This window comes from Megalops cyprinoides, chromosome 1, assembly GCF_013368585.1.
Source record: "Megalops cyprinoides isolate fMegCyp1 chromosome 1, fMegCyp1.pri, whole genome shotgun sequence".
Lineage (NCBI taxonomy): Eukaryota > Metazoa > Chordata > Actinopteri > Elopiformes > Megalopidae > Megalops > Megalops cyprinoides.
In genome coordinates this window covers 23,789,334-23,810,250 of record NC_050583.1, presented here as the reverse complement: position 1 = coordinate 23,810,250, position 20,917 = coordinate 23,789,334, and the positions used below count along the sequence as shown (strand labels likewise).

The 20,917-nt window shown below is 40.9% G+C and overlaps 1 protein-coding gene across 1 annotated transcript; it reads left to right on the top strand.

The window, feature by feature from the left end:
• The first annotated feature begins 1,578 nt into the window (after positions 1–1,578).
• Positions 1,579–15,749, top strand: bsk146 (brain specific kinase 146). The gene is made up of 4 exons (XM_036547042.1): positions 1,579–1,881; positions 10,397–10,622; positions 12,517–12,719; positions 13,492–15,749. Exons 2-4 carry the CDS (start codon positions 10,451–10,453, stop codon positions 14,287–14,289), a joined length of 1,173 nt encoding a protein of 390 aa, XP_036402935.1. The 5' UTR covers positions 1,579–1,881; positions 10,397–10,450; the 3' UTR covers positions 14,290–15,749.
• Positions 15,750–20,917: the final 5,168 nt, after the last annotated feature.

Here is a 20,917-nt window from a genome sequence, read left to right as displayed (position 1 = left end):
GACCTCCATCCTAACGTTTTCCTTGCATTTTATTTCAAGAAACACAGAAATATTTTAACATGTCGTTAGACTGTGTTTAATAATAAGTAGGAAGAGACCAAACGCTACAGCTATGTTCTTCTCAGTTCAAGAAGATGAGGAGCCATGGATTCCCAAAACAGCGTTTCTTGTGATGACAGCATCTCATTGATAAAGTCCAAGATCACTAATGATAACGCTCGGGAATATGTACGATACGACTTTAACACTGGACGAGGTGTTAGCTTTCTAAATAATTACTCTACACTGGTAGGGCTCAAGGCAAATTCAGCTCTCTGTTGCTGGTCTATGTTGATGATTTCCCATCGGTTTCTGATATGAAAACTTGGACTATGCAACTTTTAAATCAGCTGTTACTCAAGACAAACAAAAAGTTTTAGAATTTTGCCAAATTTTAAACTTCAAAGCTAAAACTTCAAAAAATGTGGGAAATATTAATGGTTATAACGTGAATTTTATCATTTGATTGTAATGCTTTCATTTGTTTATTTTAAAGAAATTATGTGATTGCAATATGGTACTTGAATGTTTAGATTTTTTATTTTGTGTCTATTATTTGCTGAAGTGTGTTATTACGATCAGAGAAAGCCTAGAGTTCAATAAGCATGACATATAAAAACAATAATTAAAGAACACGGATTGCTTTCATATAATTGTAAATGGCTTAACAGTTACCCAACGGTTTTCCAGTTTATCGACAACGTGTATGAGTGAGCGCTGCAGCAGGATGTGTGGAAAACAGCCGGGAGAGAAAGTCTTACAATAAATGTGACGCAATTTATCTGTAATAATTCGCAACAAATATTTGAAACTATATCAAGGTATACAAGGAGAGGACACTGTCTTGCGATTCCACCTTTCATGAACAATGGACAAAACTCCAGTTCGGTTTGACGCAGATCGACGGGTTTTAACCGGCAAGCCTACTCAGGGGAATAATGCCAACCTCTGCTGGCCAATCCCTGGTCAGCGGCTCATGTGGAACACCATAATGTATGTAGGGCGTTTCAGCAACTAATAGCCTTGTACATTAGAAACGAGCTAATGCAGAAGTAGCTGAAATTAAAATCAAAATGCTTAAGGCATGCCAAGTTTTCATAAAACTCATTCATGTTTAGTTTGCATTGAATAAGCACTGCAATATTTGCACTGACATGCTTAGTTTCTCTGTAATCATTATTTTTTGCATGACTGCGAATGTTAGGGTTACCTATCTATTGCGGGAAATCATGTTTTAATACCACTTCACCCATCTTAGTTCCTTTAATTAGTTTCTTATTTCCCAGTGACCAAATTATAGTTCACGTTAATTAGTTTTCATGCTGCTCGGGGGTAAGGGCTGTTTCATTGAAATCGACGCACTGGGTAAGAATGCTGTGTTTTGCATTACATGTTTCGATTTAAATGCCCAGTGCCGTGCAGATTTATTCCCAATTCATTACGCATAGTGATGCGTTGAGCGTTCCTAATCTGGACGGAGACAGAAGACCGTTCCTGGAGGAAGCGAGCAGGCAGGGTTCGCCACTGCTTGATCTGCGCTGCTATTGGCCGACGGACGCGGGGGGCTGGAGGTTTCGCAGCTTCTTTGCTTGGCTGCGATCTTCATCCAGGAGCGATGCGGAGACAATAGGGCAGCGCAAGGAAGCCTGACAGAGGCATCGGCTCTCGAGCAAGGTGAAATTGTGCTAGACTGTGCTTCAATCAATATAATTATCTGGAGCCGCAAAGGCAGATACATGAGAGGGAAGACCATAACCGCCTAATGTCCCTTGTAAATTGGCTACATATTCTGTTTTAAATGGAGAGACAGTGAGAAGCCCCGTGTTTGTTACGGATCGAATGGTAAGTAACCGGGTGAATAACAATCATATAATCAGCTATACTGTGTTATTTTAAATCGCCATTGTTAATAGCATACTCGTATGAACCGCCGCTTGTGAATTTGGTTTGGATTTAATATACATTTACCTGTCCATGGGTTACGTAATGTAATATTAATGCAATGCATCATTAATTCGTAATTTTTATGTTAAGATATGTGGTTGTACCTGATGTTCATTTTGAACTGTTTTTTTTTTTTCCCAAAAAACATCATAATATCAACGATTGGATTTAATTCGTCAGCAGTGGATGCGATTTAAGAGAATGTATCGATGCAGTTTTGAATATTTATTTGGTCTTTATTGTTTGCATTTGCATGCATGTTTACAATGGCAGTGTAAAATGTGAAGCAAGCAGTCTAGTTGAGAACAATGGCTGTCTCTAACCGAAGTTGTGCAACATTAACAATTACACCATGAAAATTATATAGCTAGATTACATGAACTTCCTTGTAATAATTTACATATTTTAATGTTCACAGGGACATAACCTGCAAAAAAGCAAAAACGTTATTTATTGAGACTCGCATACAAAGGTAATCCAGTGGGCATTGATATTTGATGACAAAAGGGTTGTTTATTTCACCATTTGTCACACACATATGTACAAACAAATACCCACACTAGTGCAAACCAAAAACTGTACAGGTGACTGCGTCCCCTGTGACGGGCTGTACATATACACTCAATGCTCTCACAATCTCTCAGTCCCTCCCTCTCTCCTGCTCCTGCTGTCTCTCCCTCTTCCTTCTTCCCCACCTCTTTCTCAGACACACAGAATCTCTCACACATTTCCAATTACATACTTGTACAAACACTCACACTGATGGTCAAACACATTCCCTCCCTACCACCCACTGTCTCTCTTACACATTACACACACACACACACACACACACACACACGCGCACACACACACACAAACACATAAACTGGTACATTCTAATGCAGTGATACAGTCACTTTGCTCTGTATTGTAATTACACTGCATTGACAGTGTGTGTGTGTGTGTCCTCACATTCTGCCGTCTGAGCAGTCAGCACAGCCTAATCAGTAGCTGTCTCCTTCTCCATCTGTGTTTATACCCTGTTCCGGGGACTGGAAATACTGCCAAGCTGGTTGTGCTATGGGCATTCTTGCTCAGCTGCGAGGGCTCTGTCCAGGCCTGGTGGTGGCTGTGGGTCATGTCTGCCCTTGGGGTGGGTTGAGCTGCTTCGACACCCAACAAACAGAGGAAGAACAGAGCAAAGCCTTGGCTCTGAGGAGCTGTTTGCTGTGATCTGTCCTCTCCTCAAACAAGGGGCTTATTCCTGAATGGCCTCTAGCGGACAGAAGCCTGCAGCACACCACACTAACCGATCTGCTTAACACAGGGTGCAGATCGCTGGCAGCACATTTGCTTACTTGTCTACATGTTGCTTTACACATAACAGGCAGGAAAATGAAGAAAAAGAGTGAAAAAAACATGAGTGGCTGACATAAAAAACTATTGAAAGGACAGTGCTTTTCCTTTAAAAAAAAAAAGGACCACCTTTCGGATCATCACATTGATTCTATGCGCCAGAGCAAACATCTTTAGTGACCGCATTGATTGGCTGCTGGTTTTCTATGGCTCCTGTGTCCTTGGTTTTTTGGGTGAACACTCTCTGTGGCAGCAGAGATCAGGCAGAACAGCTACTGTCTCCCCTGATCTGTGACTGAGCAAACACAAAGGAGGTGCAGCCAGGCCAGACCCTTTGATGTGCTTCAGAACTCCACAAATGCTCCAGGGGCATCACCACCCAGAGCCAGCAGCCCACAGGCCAGCACAGACGCCACAGAGAGGAGCAGGGGGACCAGGGGCTTCCTAGACTGGAGGGGCTGTCTAAAGGTCCCCAGGACCCCGGTGCGGTGGTCTTACACATGCTCAGCTGGGTGCAGTGAAAGTGCACAATGTTATTACCAGGAAATGGATTTAATTTAAGCCTAGTAACGATACCTGCACCTGTATTTTACAGAATCAAGGTTAACGCCCCTGCACCCCTAATGATAACATACCACACATGCCTCCAGTAATAAATATATATCAAATGTACTTTTGAACTTTGAACATTATATGAAATTTTAGCAGTTAATATCCACTGAAAAATCTAGTTTATTTGAAATAGCTCAAATTAATTGTTGTTTGAGAAAATAAGTGTCACGGACAGCAATACATTTGTGGTGAAGTAGGAAATAATGAAGATAATTTGGATGTCTTTCTGTTACTTGTTTTTTTAAAGGTATTGGAAATGGAGGCCTGGCAGTTCTGTTTGTCTTACCTGACCTCATACAAAGCCAATATTCCTGTGTTATACTGTACTTCCTAATGAAATTACAATGCATTAGCAAGTCATTTGAAACAGTTCAAGTTTAAGGTGGGGAATTATTAACAGAAGCTGTGGGGAAGGAATGATTTGTATGATGAACAGATCACATGGGTTCTTAGAGAGCCCATTTATCTGAATGCATTAAATGAGCTGCATCTAGTAGAAACAAAACCGAAGTTGATACAAATATTGTATGTTTTTAAAATAGTATTGAGAAAGACTGCATATGATATGCTGAAGTGCATTGAGTGAGATCTGATGTTGCTGGGCAACTCCTTCCATGACACCTTTTATTTAATTAATTTATTTATGTATTCATTTATTTATTTTTATCAAAGCTCTTGATTTCACATTCGGCATCTCTTTTTATAAAACAATATTGAACGTAGTGATTTATGTTTCAGGCTTCCAGAGGAGTATTTTCTCATTCCATGCTCTTCTCCATTATGTATCTGATGAGTTCTTCAGATACATCTACTGAAGAAAGCCCTTGTGCTCTAAATCATTAAGATTGCTAATATAATAAAAAAAAAGGCTTATGACACATTCTGTACTGGATAAGAATCTAGGTCAGTTATAGTGTTTACTGCCACAAAATGAATACACAATGTTTCAGTATGATGTTTTATTTTCCTATTTAGCATCACCATATAAAAAATATGACCTCTTCCTACAGAGTAAAAAAAACTAATTCACCTGCTGCCAAATAGGCGTGTTATTGTAATTGTGTATGTACTATCCTGTGAGAGTGGTGAATTCTGTCCTGTTGGACTAAACTCATTCTGGTGGTTTCCATCAAGGCTCTTCATTATCTGTGTTCTCGCAGTGACAAAGAGTCATTGTGCTGGGCCGCCTCACTGTGGTTCTGTAGTCTTGGTGGCGCTCTGCTTCCTCATTAATTCTGGTGTGTGTTCGTATGAGCACGCTCATCAAACGAACATGGAAGCGCAGGCAGGATTCCTCATTTAGCCGCTCACTTTCACACCCCTGTGGTCTGAACACAGCACAGTGGAGATGAGGCTCCATCCCCTCCATCAAGGTGCTAAAAAGCAGCACACATTGCTGCTAAATGAATTCCACACGATTGGCCGCTGAGGGTCAAAGCCATTTCGCAAATCGCTGTTTATCAAATGGTTTTAATGTAATGGAGGACAAGCTGAAGCATGAATCCTTTTTTTCTGTATACATAGACAAGTAGCCACTGCAGTGGAGGAGCTGTCAGACTGGCTGCTATTTGCAGAGATTTGGGATCAGGGAGGTTGCCTGGAGAGGGAGGTGCGGGTTTAGCTTCAGAAGTGGTGTGCAATCTCCATGACAGGTTTTTGAATCTCATGTGTGTGTCTGTCAATTGTTTCTTGAAAGCTACCTCAGGTGTCTTTAGAGATGGGCTCTTTAGAGAGCTGGAGAGGGAGCCAGCCAGGGATCACACCAACAGCAGGCACACATTAGCTTTTGCTAATTGTTACAGTTGATCACAGACTTGTGTACTTGAGCTGACGTGTTTTTCAATATTGGTGATAACATCATTATGTGGGAGTCTAGTGGATGTAACTATTACCCATGGGTTGAATTTCCAGGTGACAGCAATTGTTCATTGACTGGTATGAGTCCAACCGCCACAGTACACTGAGGATTGCCATTTATTCTCCAATGTGGTGCTAAAGATGTCATAGGTTGTTTCTGGTGACATTACCATTAATAGCATTATGAGGCGTGGCAACTCTTTTCTATGCTGCAGTATATATAGATGAAAAAATGCTCACATTTTAAGTGCTTGTTTTCAACTAACCCACAATAATGAAATGGAAATATACCAGACCAACATGTTTATCAATTCAATAACAACAAATTATGTAATATACTTGAGAGCACAAAAAATAAACCAGGTTATTGGAAAAGCATTAAAAAGGCAATTTGCAAAGAGGACTAGTTCTCCAACAGCATGTTGGATGTTTTGATGTGGATTAATCTGCCTGTAGTAATATTACTGACTGAATAATCCTTACAGGATTTATCCAGATGTATTATAGTAATCTGGAATGCAGTGATGACAAAAAAACTACCATGTCTCATTTCTTAATGGAAGAGAGTCAATTATGAACCTGTTTGAGACACCTGCAGTAGGGTTGTTGTTGTTCAATGCACAGACATTTTCTCATTTTTATTGCCCCAAACAGTCCTGCATTTATTGATTTAACTGTAGAGATGATTATTAGTACTAAATGCTGGTGTTGTCAACCGCACTTGCTACAGGATGGGATTTGGCAAACATCAAAGGTCGATTTGCCGTTACTGTGAAGATTCTTCCAGCATTGTTCCTTTTTGGGTGTGGGGAGGGGAGGGGGGTGCTGGTGGCTGTGAATAAGCAGGAAGCAGACGCCCATTGCTCAGCAGTTTTAGAGCTGGCCCTGCTTTTATCTCAGCCTCATCATGATCTCACCAGAATCTCTAATGAGGCTCTCATTTAATGTGAAGTTTGCCCTAAAATCATGAAGAGAGGCCATAAAACTGAACACAAATGTGCCTGTGTGATGCTGTGTCCACACCCACAGTGTTGATGCAGAACACGCCATGATTCAACTGTCAAAGCAAGTCGCCGCACACGGTCTGTGCTCGCTCCAGCCGCAGTGTGAATGCACATTTCCCTTTCACTGAACGTGACTCATTGGTTCACCGCTGTCGAGCTTCTGTCTTTTTATAAAATATAAACTGACGTGTTTTGACATATTGAAGACCAACAGTGCTTGTTCAGCCCAGCTAAAGCTACATCATAATATGTCAATGTCAGCATCAATACAGCAAATGGGGAGAAGACACACAATGCATTGTTTCACACTATAACAAATGCTGAAAACCTGGTGCACAGCTTCAGCCAGTGCAACATTGTTTCTCCGAAATCAAGTGGTGTTAGGTCAGCTTGTGTGAGCTTACCCACATTAGATTAAATATAATATTAGAGTAAACTCCGTCTTGCTTGAAGAGTCAGGATATGAACAGAATGCCACAGCTTGAAATTGGCCCTCTTTTCAAAGGCAGAGGCACTGGGACCTCCTCACCCTGGGATTCTCGCTATGCCTCCAGCAGTCATTTCAAATGTAAGCGACTGTGTAGCGCTCACATCCTGACACCCACCAAAAAAAGAGCATAGTACAGAACTCAAAGGATACCATTTAGCAGTACACAACTTTTTTTGTGAAGTACCTTCATTACTGCGAGCGCGTGCACTCAGGTACACAGGTAGCAATGCTGTTGCTGGGGTGGCATGCAAATAAGCTGATGCCCATTGAGGAAAACAGCCAGTGCCTCCCTCCGTAATGAGCACAGCTCAGTACTCTCAGAAGCCCTCCTGGGGACTGTAGCGACATGAATATTCCAGTGACAAAGCCATCTGCCAGCATTGGCTTAGTCTGCAGCAAAGACATGCTTTTTAATTGCCTTGCTTGGCTTGCTTTTTTTTTTTTTCTCTCTCTCTCATCTTAAGCCCTTGATTTGTCAGAGCAGCAGTGGCACGGGGTCTGGCTCACAGCTGCGGCTGTGCACGTGTGAGGTTACCTGGCGCTCCTTAATCCCAGTGGGAAGGTGCAGGGCTGAATGAGGGTGGTCTGTGTGTGTGTGTGTGTGTGTGTGTGTGTGTGTGTGTGTGTGTGGGGGGGGGGTGTCAGCAGCCAGCAGGGGGTCCGCAGCTCCATACTCCTTGAATGATCCTCACACACAAACAGCACAAACAGAAGGGATGTGTCAGACACTTCCTGCCTCATTCAGCTCGCGCTCCCTTTCATAATGAGAATTTACATTAATGGTAATTCTGCACAGCCACCATGGCTGTTAATTGGTTGTTTATTCATTCAGAGATCTGTTAACCCTGTGCGCTAGAGGAAGGGTACTGCAGAACTGTCAGCAAAGTGCAGTGTTGTGGGTGATGAAGATCAGTGGGAACATAGGCCAGTGGGTAAATGTCATTGGATACAAGAAGCAGATAGTGACTCTGGCTCCCAGGTCTGTGAATGATGCACGCCCTCTGAATGAAAGGCTGTGGGTGGAGTCCCTGGGTCACACCAAAGGACCTCAAAATGGTACATACCGTTTCCCTGCTTGGCACTCAGCATTACGGAGATGGATTGGGGGTAATGGCCCTGTGACAGACTGGCATCCTCTACTGCTGTGTGAAGTTGTTTTTTACGGCACAGAAGCTGGAATAAGCTCTGACCCTATGAATCATAATGGCAGGAACACAGCTTCCATTTTGTTTTGGACAGAGATGTGCCTGTACACACAGTGAAAGGAGCGCTTATAATAGCTGCCAACACTGTTGGAAGTCTGTTTAATAAGTCCACCTCCAGGTTATTGGATTGTTGGCTTCAAATAGAAAGCGATCTCAAATATAAGAATCAAGATTTTGTTGGTCTGCCGGAAAGAACTGAAGGGTAAGGTTGATGTATTTCTATGGAATAGAAAACAAAAAAAGAGAAAACAGAACAATCTCTTCAAAACCAACATGGCTGTCATGTGCTGTAACCTGCGGTGCAAACTAAGCGCTTCTGATGTCTAGCAGTAACAAATGTTTTCCAATGTACACGGCAGCTGCAGTGCTCACCACACTGTGGCCTGGAGAGGAGACCACTGCCTGTTGCCACCGCAGCCGTCTTTTCATCTTCAACGTAGCCCTGCATCACCTCAATCATACTTTGCAATAGCCAGGTGATATATGGTCTTATGTAACAAGGGCCAGATTTTCAGTTAAAGGACACAGCCTGGTTTTGTAGAAGGTTACAAATAAATAAATAAAACCCTTGAAGATGACAGATTGTTTTCCAGGAAAGGCAGTTATATTGTTGTATTTCTTTGTTTTTGCCTTTTTCTTCCTGAATTTTTCTGAGCTGGAAATGCTTTGAAGTTTCAGCTGCAAACCACAACAGAAGGCAAAGGTTAAATCAGTATACAGGAAGTTGGACTTATGAAAGAGTAGCTTAACTGAAGCTAAAATTTGTTTATTACAACAACAGAAAGAAATAATCATCCACTCTTTAAAAGGAGCAGTGGAAATAATTCTTGGTGATGTGTAGATGGGAAGAATAGAATGTATGGCCTTGTTTTTTGATAGTACTGCAGCTGAGTGAGCTTACCACATGTACAACATTTTCAATGACATAATGCTGAGTTGTACTTTGTCTCACCCACAGAAAAATAATCATTGAACTGTGAGATGCCAGGCTGACGAATAGGTCAGAACATCAAGGCAGAGAAAATCTTGTTCATTTGCAAAAAACTTTCCTCCAAAGCTAAAAATAACTATACTGCAGCATGCAGGGGCAATACAAGGGCAAATGTTGTGTACATACAATGCCCTCAAGAGCATGCTGACTAATTATTCTTAACAACTAACAAATAACATGAAAAAATTACTGTGGTTTGTTGAATGGCAACTAAACTGTATGTTATGTGTACATGGTAAAATATATTTGTGAACAATTTTGTGAAATTTTCTGTTGTTTCATTGAGGTGTTGTGAATTTGTTGTGAATATTGTCCCAATATTGCTTATTTATGAAATATTAAATTCTTTTTGGTATTTTCTTTTAAACCACCTAAATTTTGCTAAGCTGATGGTGCCCTATGATTTGAGAGAGAAGATATTTGCCATTTTGTGTGTGTTTCAGCAGAGTGCATTTTTAGATGTATTACTGAATGAAGTCAAAGTTCTGACTAGTGCTGCTTTAATGATTCTTGGAGGCTGAAGATGAAATATTAATAATATGGTTGTATCAAAAAAGTGCATCATGCACATTTTGTGGGGAGATTTTGAGTTAAAATGTTAAATGCGTACTTTAATAAGCATTTCCCCAAAATGGAAGGTATAATAATAAATACATTATAAATGGATCCACATTAACCTGTAATTTGCTCTAAAATGTAAATGTAGCATTCTCCTGTTATTTCACTATAGTATAGTAAAATGCTTGAATGTATATAACATAACTTCACTATTGCTATGACCATCTAACCATACATGTTTATTGAGCAGTGGATGCCTTCATTTTCATAATGTGGTGACTTGTGCAGTGCCAGTTAAACACCTTTTTTGCCATGATCTTGTAGCAAAGCATGTTTTTTTTTCTCCTTTCCTGCCCAGTAACATCAACCAGCTGATCAACCTCCTCCACTCCCGGCCTATCCTTCTGTGAGAATGAGCTCCTCTCCCCTTGTGTCTCGGGCGTCCATTGACATTCTGGAGGAACTGCAGCTCATTGCAGCCCAGAACCTAGAGAAGCTAGAGGTCAACAAATACTATGAGGTCATCCGAGAGCTGGGCAAGGGCACCTACGGCAAGGTGGACCTGGTTATCCATAAAATCAGGGGTGAGTTTGGTCCATCGAGTGACGTGAAAACACACATGTTCAACATATAACATTAAACATTTTTGACATTTTTGAACATGGTTTTCATTTTGTGAAATTTTGGAAACCTTTCTGTATGCGCGTTTTGTATGCATCAGTTTTAATCTTTCTAAGAAGAGCACTTTCAGGAATTAATTAAAGCTCAAATCTAGGAAATACATAGATGGGTGTTTTAAAGATAGGCACTGATGCAAGAGTAATTTCTAGATTGCATATCACATTATATCAATGCACATCTGTCCAAACAGTGGCAGAGAGGTGAGAAAGAATTGTTATTTGCTGGTTGTGACAGTCTGAATCATAGCCCCTCAGAAACAAATACGTGAGCCATGCTCTGCATTAGGCTTGCTTTTTGAAGCAAATAATTAAAACTGTAGTCATTTGTCCATGAATGTAATTCAACAGTAAGCCATGATATTGACGTCAGGCCAGTGTACAGTATTTAGCAAATCTGTCTACGCTGCTTTCGTAGAGCAGTGAAAGAGCAGGCTTTCAGTTGTGACATGGCTCCCAGCCAGCCTCCGCTTTTACACTGACATGCGCTGTCCGCAGCCTGCTGCAGTCCTGGACATGGAACGTTTAGTGGAAAACCTGGAAGGCTGTACTGTTAGCCTCCTGAATCCCATGGCTGAGCTCTTTATATCCATTCCAGTTGACAGACTCAAAAATTCTCTCCCAGTCATCTGAGATCAGTTGAACTGTATTTGTGGTATGAGCAGCTTTACTGCCTAATGTTTCCATTACGCAGCCTTGCAGTATCACTGAAGCGGACTGGCTTGTAACAGAGAATAACAGCCTTCATGCTAGAGACATGCTGGCTTTATAATGCAAATTTATTATGACAACAAGATATGACTGTGAAACATATGTTAAAGATTTGTTATTTTTAGTTATAGCAACCGCCAATTGCTGTGATATTAAGAACTGATAATATGATAAAAAGATTTTAATATGATTGCATGATTTTAGCTCCCATACAAAGGCAACTTCTGACTCTTTCAAAATCTTAATTTAAGGAACAAAGAATCTAGTGGCTTATTCTTTGATGTATTATAGATTAGCCCATGACATAATTCATCCATTTTATTATGAAGGCATTTGGCACACAGAGGCAATCTAAAGAATCCTACTGTACGCTGCGAACATTGATCGCTGCAGTTGCTTGTTGTGAAGGGTGTGAAGCAGAGACTGGATTGAAGCATGAGAGAAGTGTTTTGGGAACAGAGGCTGACATGAAAAAGCTTCATTGGATGCCTGGTAATTTTCCAAAGGTTCTTTGAGCAGATTTCCTCCCAAGACTTCTCTTGATACGGTAATTCCTAGAGTTCCTGTCACTTTGTACAAAGAGACTGCAGTTGTGGAGTGCGAGGATTTGCTGTCATCTTCTTTTTATTACTTTCCCCCAGTCAATTCAATCTATCTCAAGTTCCCAGAGCCTGTACACTACACATATATATATGAAGCCAAAGAGTTTACTGGCAGAGAATGGAAAAGTGTGTGCTTTCTAGAGTATTTCGTAGTTCTGCAGAGAAGCCTCTAATTCAAGTCTGTGTTTTGAAGAATGACTGATCTTGTGGTCTTATCTTTCAAATTATTATTCTGCTGTTATGTAAAGAATGACTTCTGTAAAGACTGCTGGGTTGTTATGCCAGGGGCCTTAAATATAATTTTACAATTCAATTTCATTTTAATTAAAATATAACAGTTTCATAAAAGTCAGTTTATTTCAGCTGTTTAACTCACTTTATCATTTGTTGTTAAATCATGTGTAGAGCACATTATGACAAACACAATATAGACACTCAGCCATCACAGTGGAAAGAGGCTTGATTACAAAAAAGTTGTTCATTTTCAGGCACAAAGATGGCCCTAAAATTCTTACGAAAGAAAACCACAAAGCTGAAGAGTTTCCTGAGGGAGTACAGCATCTCCCTCTACCTCTCCCCCTGCCCCTTCATCATCAACATGTTCGGCATTGCCTTCGAAACGGACGAGTACTATGTCTTCGCCCAGGAGTATGCCCTAGCTGGAGATCTTTTCGACATCATTCCACCACAGGTGAGGACAGCTGGATGTCAGTTCAGTTCAGTGAGAAGTCAATCTAATAAAGCTCTCTTAATAAGAGGGTAGGAGAGCATATAGATTGCAAGTATTCCTTTGTGTATAATGTATGCCTTCTGTTGAAACCCATCCAGGGGAGCATTGGAAAATAGCACAAGCTTTAAATGCTGTGATACATTGCATTACATTGTTGTTCACCAAATTTCTTTGTTTATATGTCTCCCTGTCAGAACATAAAATAAAAATAAAAGAGTATTATATTCACATTTTTTCATGTTGTTTTAGTTGAGGTAGCTGGAACTGATGATTCCTAGAGAGGTTTCTGTTATATGTTGATGATGACTACTCATATCACTATGAAATAAATTCACACCCGCTAGAGTATTTATAGAAATTTCCATTGTGACCAGGGTATAACAATAGAGTCCACTATCCTAAAGATGAGTTTGAACAGCTGCGTACAGTTTTTGCTTTGCTAAGTCTTGTTTAGCCAAGAGTACATTCAGAAAATGGTTTAATTCGAGCAGCACGTACAGAATTTCTGTGCATGTTTATGATTAAGGAACACTGCATATGGAATTATATCCTGAAAATCATACAGTGGGTCAGTATATTGTGTAGTGTTGTATAATGTTTGTCAGCATTGTCCCATACCCGAAGAGTATATTCCTCCCTTAAATGCAAGGCAAGCCCTGAATTCTGTTTTTACTGGTCTTTCTTTCTGGCATTGTTTCTTTATGTTTTATACTGTTCCTCCATTGCCTCACAGGTGGGTCTCCCTGAGACTGTGGCCAAGCGCTGTGTCCACCAGGTGGCTATAGCCCTGGACTACCTGCACTGCAAGAAGCTGGTGCACCGCGACATCAAGCCAGAGAACATCCTCATTTTCGACAAGGAATGCCGCAAGGTGAAGCTGTCGGACTTCGGCATGACGCGCCGGGCGGGCTCGCCGGTGAAGCGGGTGAGCGGCACCATCCCCTACACAGCCCCGGAGCTGTGCGACGCCTCGAAGCACGAGGGCTTCTGCGTGGACTACAGCACTGACGTCTGGGCCTTCGGGGTGCTGCTCTTCTGCATGCTGACCGGCAACTTCCCCTGGGAGAAGGCCTTGCCCTCGGACACCTTCTACGAGGAGTTTGTGCGGTGGCAGCGGCGTCGGACGGGCTCCGTCCCCTCGCAGTGGCGCCGATTCACGGACGAGGCCCTGCGCATGTTCCGCAAGCTGCTGGCCATTGAGCAGGAGCGCCGCTGCAGCGTCAAGGAGGTCTTCAGCTACTTCAACCACTGCTGGATGCTGGACAACGAGAACGGCAACGTCCACCCGGCTGAGCTCAGCTCCTCCTCCTCTGAAGAGGACCTGCTGGTGGACCGCATGAAGCAGCAGACGCTGTCCCCTGTCTGTGGCGTGGCGAAAGGTGGAATCATCGTGGAGCCAGCCTCCCACCACTTCTCCTCCGTCTCCACCAACAGCTCCCTGTCCTCCACTAACAGCTATGAGCGTGTGCCCCGCGACAATTCTGCCGGCGGCCGAATCCTGGTGGCCACGCCCATTGAGATCTGTGTGTAGGGGCGCGAGTGCACAGAGGCAGGGGGGTCATCCCCCTCCGTGGCTTCTCACACGTACATGTACACGCACACGCTACAGCAGTCCTTCAACCAATCAGAAACAAAATGCCCTCGGAAAACGAAAACAACTTCAGGACCATTCTGTGGGGGAAAACACAGAACGAGAGCAAACGAGGAGACGGGTGCCTCTGATTGAAGCTGGTTTGGCATTGGAATCCATGTGTGACTGTCCAGAAGAAAGAGGTTGCATACAAACATTCCCGATAGCAACGCTAGCCTTTGGACCAGAAACCCAGCGCTACCACTCTGAAGGAGAGCAATCAGCCAGTTCCATGCGTGTCACAATACCCATACATCTCACTGCGTTCAGTCAGATTACATGAGAAACAAACCAACAAAGGAATGAAGAAAAGAAAGAAACCATGGGAATGGAAGAATGAAACAGCAATCTCAAAAGAAATATGACAGTGGTGTCATTACAGCTAAGAGGTTGACCAAAACTTATTTCTTAAAGCAATATGTTTAACATTTTCCTGCAAAAAAAAAAGGAAAAGCAGAATCTGAAATGAATTTAACTTTGTAGAAAGTGGAATCGTGAAATATGATTAGTTGGTGGAGAAAATTGGTGAAGTTCTGAAGGACAAATGTGATAAGACTATTTGTATGTATTTTTGAGGCTGTTTGAAATACAGCACTTTAAAAAAGATAACATTGTAGAATGTTTCCTGATGAAAAAAACACAAGAAGTGAACATCAGTTGTGACGTTTACTGTACATGCAATGTGAACTCTGGTACTAAGTGTGTGTGTGGGTGTGCGTGTGTGTGTGTGTGTGTGTGTGCTTGTGTGTATGTGCATGTTTGCACATATTTGTATGTCTGTTCTGTGTGTATGGACTGAACATTCACTAAGGTAGAGCAACAGTTTTTTTGCCTTGGGTTTAATTTATTTATCTGAATCCTGAATTCTCAGAAATATATTTTTTCTATTGATTTTGTAAAGTAGCTTTAGATGTTGGGCGTTTGACTTATTTTAATATCTAGGTTTGCTAATGCTCTTGTGCCAAATTTATTTGGCATTGTGCAGCCTTTCTGCAATGTGAGACCTATCTTCCCTCTTGGCAATGTGAGTACTCCCCACGGTTTTGGAGATCTTTGTCATTAACAAAAGAATACTTTTAATTGTTGGAGGCATTAGCCATTCTTTAAGAAGGCATTTGTAACACAGGCCGTTAATTATGAGTTGGAATGGATGGGATAATCACCCGAATGTTGTCTTCGTTTGACCGCCAGCACAGATGCCCTGCATGGCTGGCATCACAATGTAATGGATGTGCATGTGTGCTCTCAGATGCCACTCATTTCTGCTGAGTGTGGTGAGACAGAGAGGGAGGAAGTGTTGTGTCCACATGATCAAACATGATTCCACATGATATATATATGTGTGTGTGTGTATATATATATATATACACACACACACACATAATTATTCCATAAAGATAAATACATGTATGTTTTTAACACATATCATAGAGGATGGTTAGAGCTGTGATAGTCCATTTGTATTTACCATTTCATTCCTCTCAGGCTTGCTTCATCACAAATATATTTTTCATCTTTTCTGCATCATTCTGTTGATGCAGTTTTCACCCAGACTTTGCTGACAGATGCTAAAATTGACGTACAAATATTTCATTTGTTTACTGGGGAATATGAATATGTTAGATTTGTTTCAAGTTCTTTATTGGCTTTGGGTAAATCTCCATATCAAATCAGACTAAGGTAAGGCTTGCCTGTATTCTTAAATATGTTTCCCAAAATATGACAGCTGTGAAATTTGACAGCAGAGGTTCCGCTTTTACCTGAATAGTCTTAGACGGGCTAACAGTAAGCCATAAGAAATTCATACTCCTGTTTAATTTGCCTTGCTGCTGGAGGTCTCCCAATTATTTCACTTTTGCTCTCAAGTTGGCTGGAACACAGTATGTGCACCTGAAGTAAGAAGAGCCTTAAAAATCATCTGAAGGCCTCAAGGAGCCAACAGTAGCATTATTTAAGGACTGTTACTTTGTGTTGTTGAACGCTGCTACTGAAATGATGTTTTTTTTTTTTTTTTGCTAAGCCAAATAAAAGTGTCCATATACAGATATGAGACTTCTAAAATTGCAGGCTCATTTCAGACATGTGTGGTGTCAGAAAAAAAGCTGCCAACATATGTATGGCATTTTACATAAAATACTTGAAAGTTGTGAAGTTACAGTGTGCAGAAGCCTTTTCTCCTAAATTGTGATAAAAAAAATTAAATATCACTATTGCATTTCATAATGTTAGAAAAGATCTGCCTCCATCGACTGGAATATAACATAAAAGTACAATCAGTACGGTACGGCATTTTACAGTGTTCACTGGCCATGAGTCACTTCTTTTGAAAGCTACCATCCCGCTAAGACTGCTGTCCTGCCATCTCTTTTCATTGTTTGGCATCTGAAATGTAATTCCTTTCTCAATGATACTTGATGATTAAAGGGGAAGTATGTAGTTTCCATTGCAGAAACACCAGGCTGCACAATCTCTTCTTGTACTTGGTAACATACATATCTGTTTAAAATACGTTTGAAGAGATGTATTTTTACATGTTCTCTTAATTTGTTTGTTTTTTTTTTCTCAAGATGATAATGCTGATTAATGATGCATTGTTGCAAATCATAATTTTGTACAGCAGAAAAGGTTGGTGAAGATGTATGAAAGTGCATTTTTAAATTGCATGGAGATTACCAAACATATCTTTATGAAAATTGAACTGTGTTTATTAAAGATATGTGCAGATTGTTGTGATGTGAAATTTTGCTGTAGCACAATTTCTTGCATAATGTTCCAGAGTGAAAATTGTCATAAAGACTTCTCGAAACAATCTAGGGCTAAAAAAATATAAAAAACAATAATTGTTAGTTTTTATTAAATGTGTTGTATTTGTATGCTGTTGTTCTTGTGTTACTGTCTAACCAAAATCAAGGGAGTACCTGTAGAGATTAGCTGCTGATTGTGTGGGTGTATTAGAGAGAGAGAGAGACTTTCTATTGTAATATTACAAGGAAATGTGATTTTCCAAAAAATGTGCTTTGATGGGATTTACCTTCCAGAAAATCACCATGACTGAAAGAGGTAAACTTGGAAGAGGTGAAGCAGATAAGAGTTTTCTTACTTCAGGAAAAGGCTGAATGAATTTCCTGCTGCAAGTACTTATGCCTCATTATAAAAAAAAGAAAAAAAATGAAAAATGGGACATTTTGGAATAGACTTCTTGTGTTTTGTGTTTTCCAGACATATTTGCATGAATTTAGGATACTGTTCTGGAAATACATTGTGGAAAAATACATACCTTTAGCTGTTGCAAGCTGCAGTACCCCGTTCATCTGACACTGTAGAAATGGGTCTCCTAATAGCAGGTGCACGACTGCATTTTTCATTTTTGAGACTTTTCTCTTCTATGGTGTAGACTATTTCCCAGTGACGGAATCACCATTTCCACATCTACATGTTGCATAGTTGGTAGTGTTCTTCTCCAGTGTTAAAGACAAGGCAGAATACTCCATCTTGTAATGATTCACTTTGACCTCAGTATGTCTCAGACTGAAAGAGTTTTAACAGCTTTAACTGTTCAGTCTTGATGTGAAGAGCATTGCTGATGGTGTTTTCATATGCCGTTGAACGATGGGGTTGAACAAAGAGGTCTCAGCAAACTGTCATGATGTAACGTGTTGCCAGTAATGTGATGAACTACCTTGTCTATCTGTAAAGTGACATATTTTGATGCACCATGTTTTTAGTGGAGTTTTAGCCAGTAGGTAACACAAACGCTAGAACTCGTGTCCAATGCAGTCATTGCAATACAACTTGTCTTCCTGTAAGTTCCTTCTAATTTAATCAACAATAAAATAAAAGAAAAAACTAGAAGTGTTGCTTGAATTTGTTCCCTTTGAAGTGCGAGATGCTCTTGAGGGCTGTCGGCAGCCTGGTGGAAACAGGAAATGCAACATGCTGGCAGAACAGACATTGAGAAGATTGCCACTAATTACATCATATATGAATACAGGAAGCCAGCTGGTAGCAGTAACAAGTACACTGTCACATGGCCTCATCTTTACAGCAGTCTCTGGGGCTTTGATTGCCTGCTTAAATTAAATGCTACATATAAGTGCTTATTATGGCCTCTTCTTGAAAATGTGGCTACCGGTGTCTGCAATCTTAGCAACGTACAGTTTAACTCTTGATCCTCAGTACGAATTTAAATGGAAACACTGTATTTAATTTGTTATTTCTCTCTTTTTAAATAAGAGGAGAGAAGAAGCAAGCCAAGGGAGAGGCCCATAACCCCAGTGCAAAATTACTAGTGTATATATTCCACACACTCCTGGTCTCATAAAATGGAAAAGGGCCCTTCATCCAGCTGGTCTCTTGTATTTAATCAGCAGCTAGGATACAGGGAAACCGACTGAAGCCAGCCACTGCCGTGAAGTTCTGCAGAGCATTGAATACCCCGCATAGCAATTACTTCAAAGCAGTGTGTGCTCTAGCTGGTCCACAGTCAAGTTATTTACACTCCACAGCCAGTACTAATTGGATAGAAGAGACAGGAGAACACAGAATCTGACACACTACCCAATCCATGTATGTATTCACGCACATGCACAGACATATATGTGCACACACCCTCCGCGGGGGAAACAAGAAAAAGGGGAAACGGCACAACCTGGGCTAAGACTGCGCTGCAGAAAAGGAAAGAAAAACTCAAAGTTGGGCATTCTTGCTTGTGTGCTTTTGCACCGTGGGTGAGGACACACCGGGGAGGAGAAATTGAAGTCACTGTTCAAACCAAATGCTTAGCCCTAAAATATTGCATTCTCAGAAATATCAAAATGTATTATTTGATTGTACAGTATATTTATTATGCTGTTTTATGCTCAGGTTTGAACTGTATTCATTTGTCACTGAATTTACTCTTTATTTATTTATTCTTTTTTAAGTCCCATCATGATTGAACTGTTGCAATGATATTACACATTTCCTTAGAGGATACTCATATCCAGAGCTTACTTTTTTACATTACATATCCATTTATACAGGTGGATATTTGCTGAGGCAATTCAGGTACCTTGTACCTTGCCCAAGGGCACAACAACAGTGCCCTTCTGAGAAATCATACCAGAAACCTTACCAGGGTTACAAGCCCTGTTCCTTAAAACAACACAGAACTGGTGCTGTTTGTAAGTGTTAAAAAAAATTACTAGCATAAGGACATACAATCCGACAAGCCTTATTTAGCCTATGCTATCCTTTGCACTTGTCTTTGCACATGAAACCACCAGGTAGTTTATCTTTTAGATGTATAAATTAAGCTTGATGGAATTCGTACAGAATTAGTTGTACCGTGAAAACCGTGGATCATTACATTTTCAGATTGTGCCTGCATGATCCTCAGATGAGGGCAGAAATGATTCAGACCGTCATGAGTTTGAAGAGGAAGAGGCTGACTGAAGTGTCGCTGAGGACTCTTGCTGCTCAGATACCTCCTGGTGTGTTTGTTCTACTGTCGTTGTTCCCAGTGTGCTGCCCACACATTGCGTGTGTATCTGGTTCAAGAGGCTGCAACATTTCCCGCTTATGATGACAGGTATGACTCGAGTCTTATCATTCTTAGCATGGATTATTTTACCTTGATACCACATGTGTTAGATGTGCACTTGATACCCTTCTGAGGGTACATGCCTCTTTGCTCTGTGCTTGCATATACAGGAATTACACTTCCAGTTTGCCTGTGTTTGTAACTCAGAAATGAAAAATAAAAACCCTCTACATGTCCTGGCATATTGAAACATGCACAGCAAAGACAAAGGGTACATTATAAAATATGGTGGGGGGTGGGAGTAGGAATAAAGTCCCTGGCTGCATTACAATCCAAGTACACATATGAAGTGTGAGGGAGCCCTTACATCTTGTGTTTCACATGTATTATGCTCTATACTTAGAAAGAGACACTTCATTCTCTCATTCTGGCGCCTTTACTTATGATACAACAAAAGCAACTGTACGTGCAACCATGGAGACTGGAGAAAAAATGACATTTACTAGAAACCTTACCAAGGCCAGGGTTTCCTGCACTAGGTGCTCTTGAGTGGCTGTGTCAGTTAAGATGCTGGTTCTGGGTGCAGACTGAGCCCCACAAACGATGACACAGAGATGCACATATCCTACATTCAGCACCCACTCTTTCCTGGGGTACTGTAGGACTTGTAACGTGAAAAAAATTCTAAAGACATAATGCCTATTGTGTTTCCTAGCAAGCAGATTATTACAAATGAAAGACACAATTTTAGATGAGTTGTGGCAAACTCAATAAAAAGCCATGTCCATACCTGGGTGTCTGTGTACAAACTCCATTTTCCCTAACATCTCATATTTGACAACTGGTAAATTGTTGAAAAGATTTATACCTATATTTTCCATAGCATTTCATATCATCCCACTCACAAAAGCTTTCAGACTGACTAAACGAATACTGTTCAGGACTGCAATTTCCAGCCTTTTTTCATGTAGTTGGTCTTTCTTTAGTCTCTCTGTAGCCAAACTACTC

Excerpts from the sequence above, each read along its gene's own strand:
- bsk146 (XM_036547042.1), top strand. The coding sequence starts at position 10,451 with ATGAGCTCCTCTCCCCTTGTGTCTCGGGCGTCCATTGACATTCTGGAG. Across the intron at positions 10,623-12,516 it reads GGTTATCCATAAAATCAGGG|GCACAAAGATGGCCCTAAAA; the intron begins GTGAGTTTGGTC and ends GTTCATTTTCAG. Across the intron at positions 12,720-13,491 it reads TCGACATCATTCCACCACAG|GTGGGTCTCCCTGAGACTGT; the intron begins GTGAGGACAGCT and ends ATTGCCTCACAG.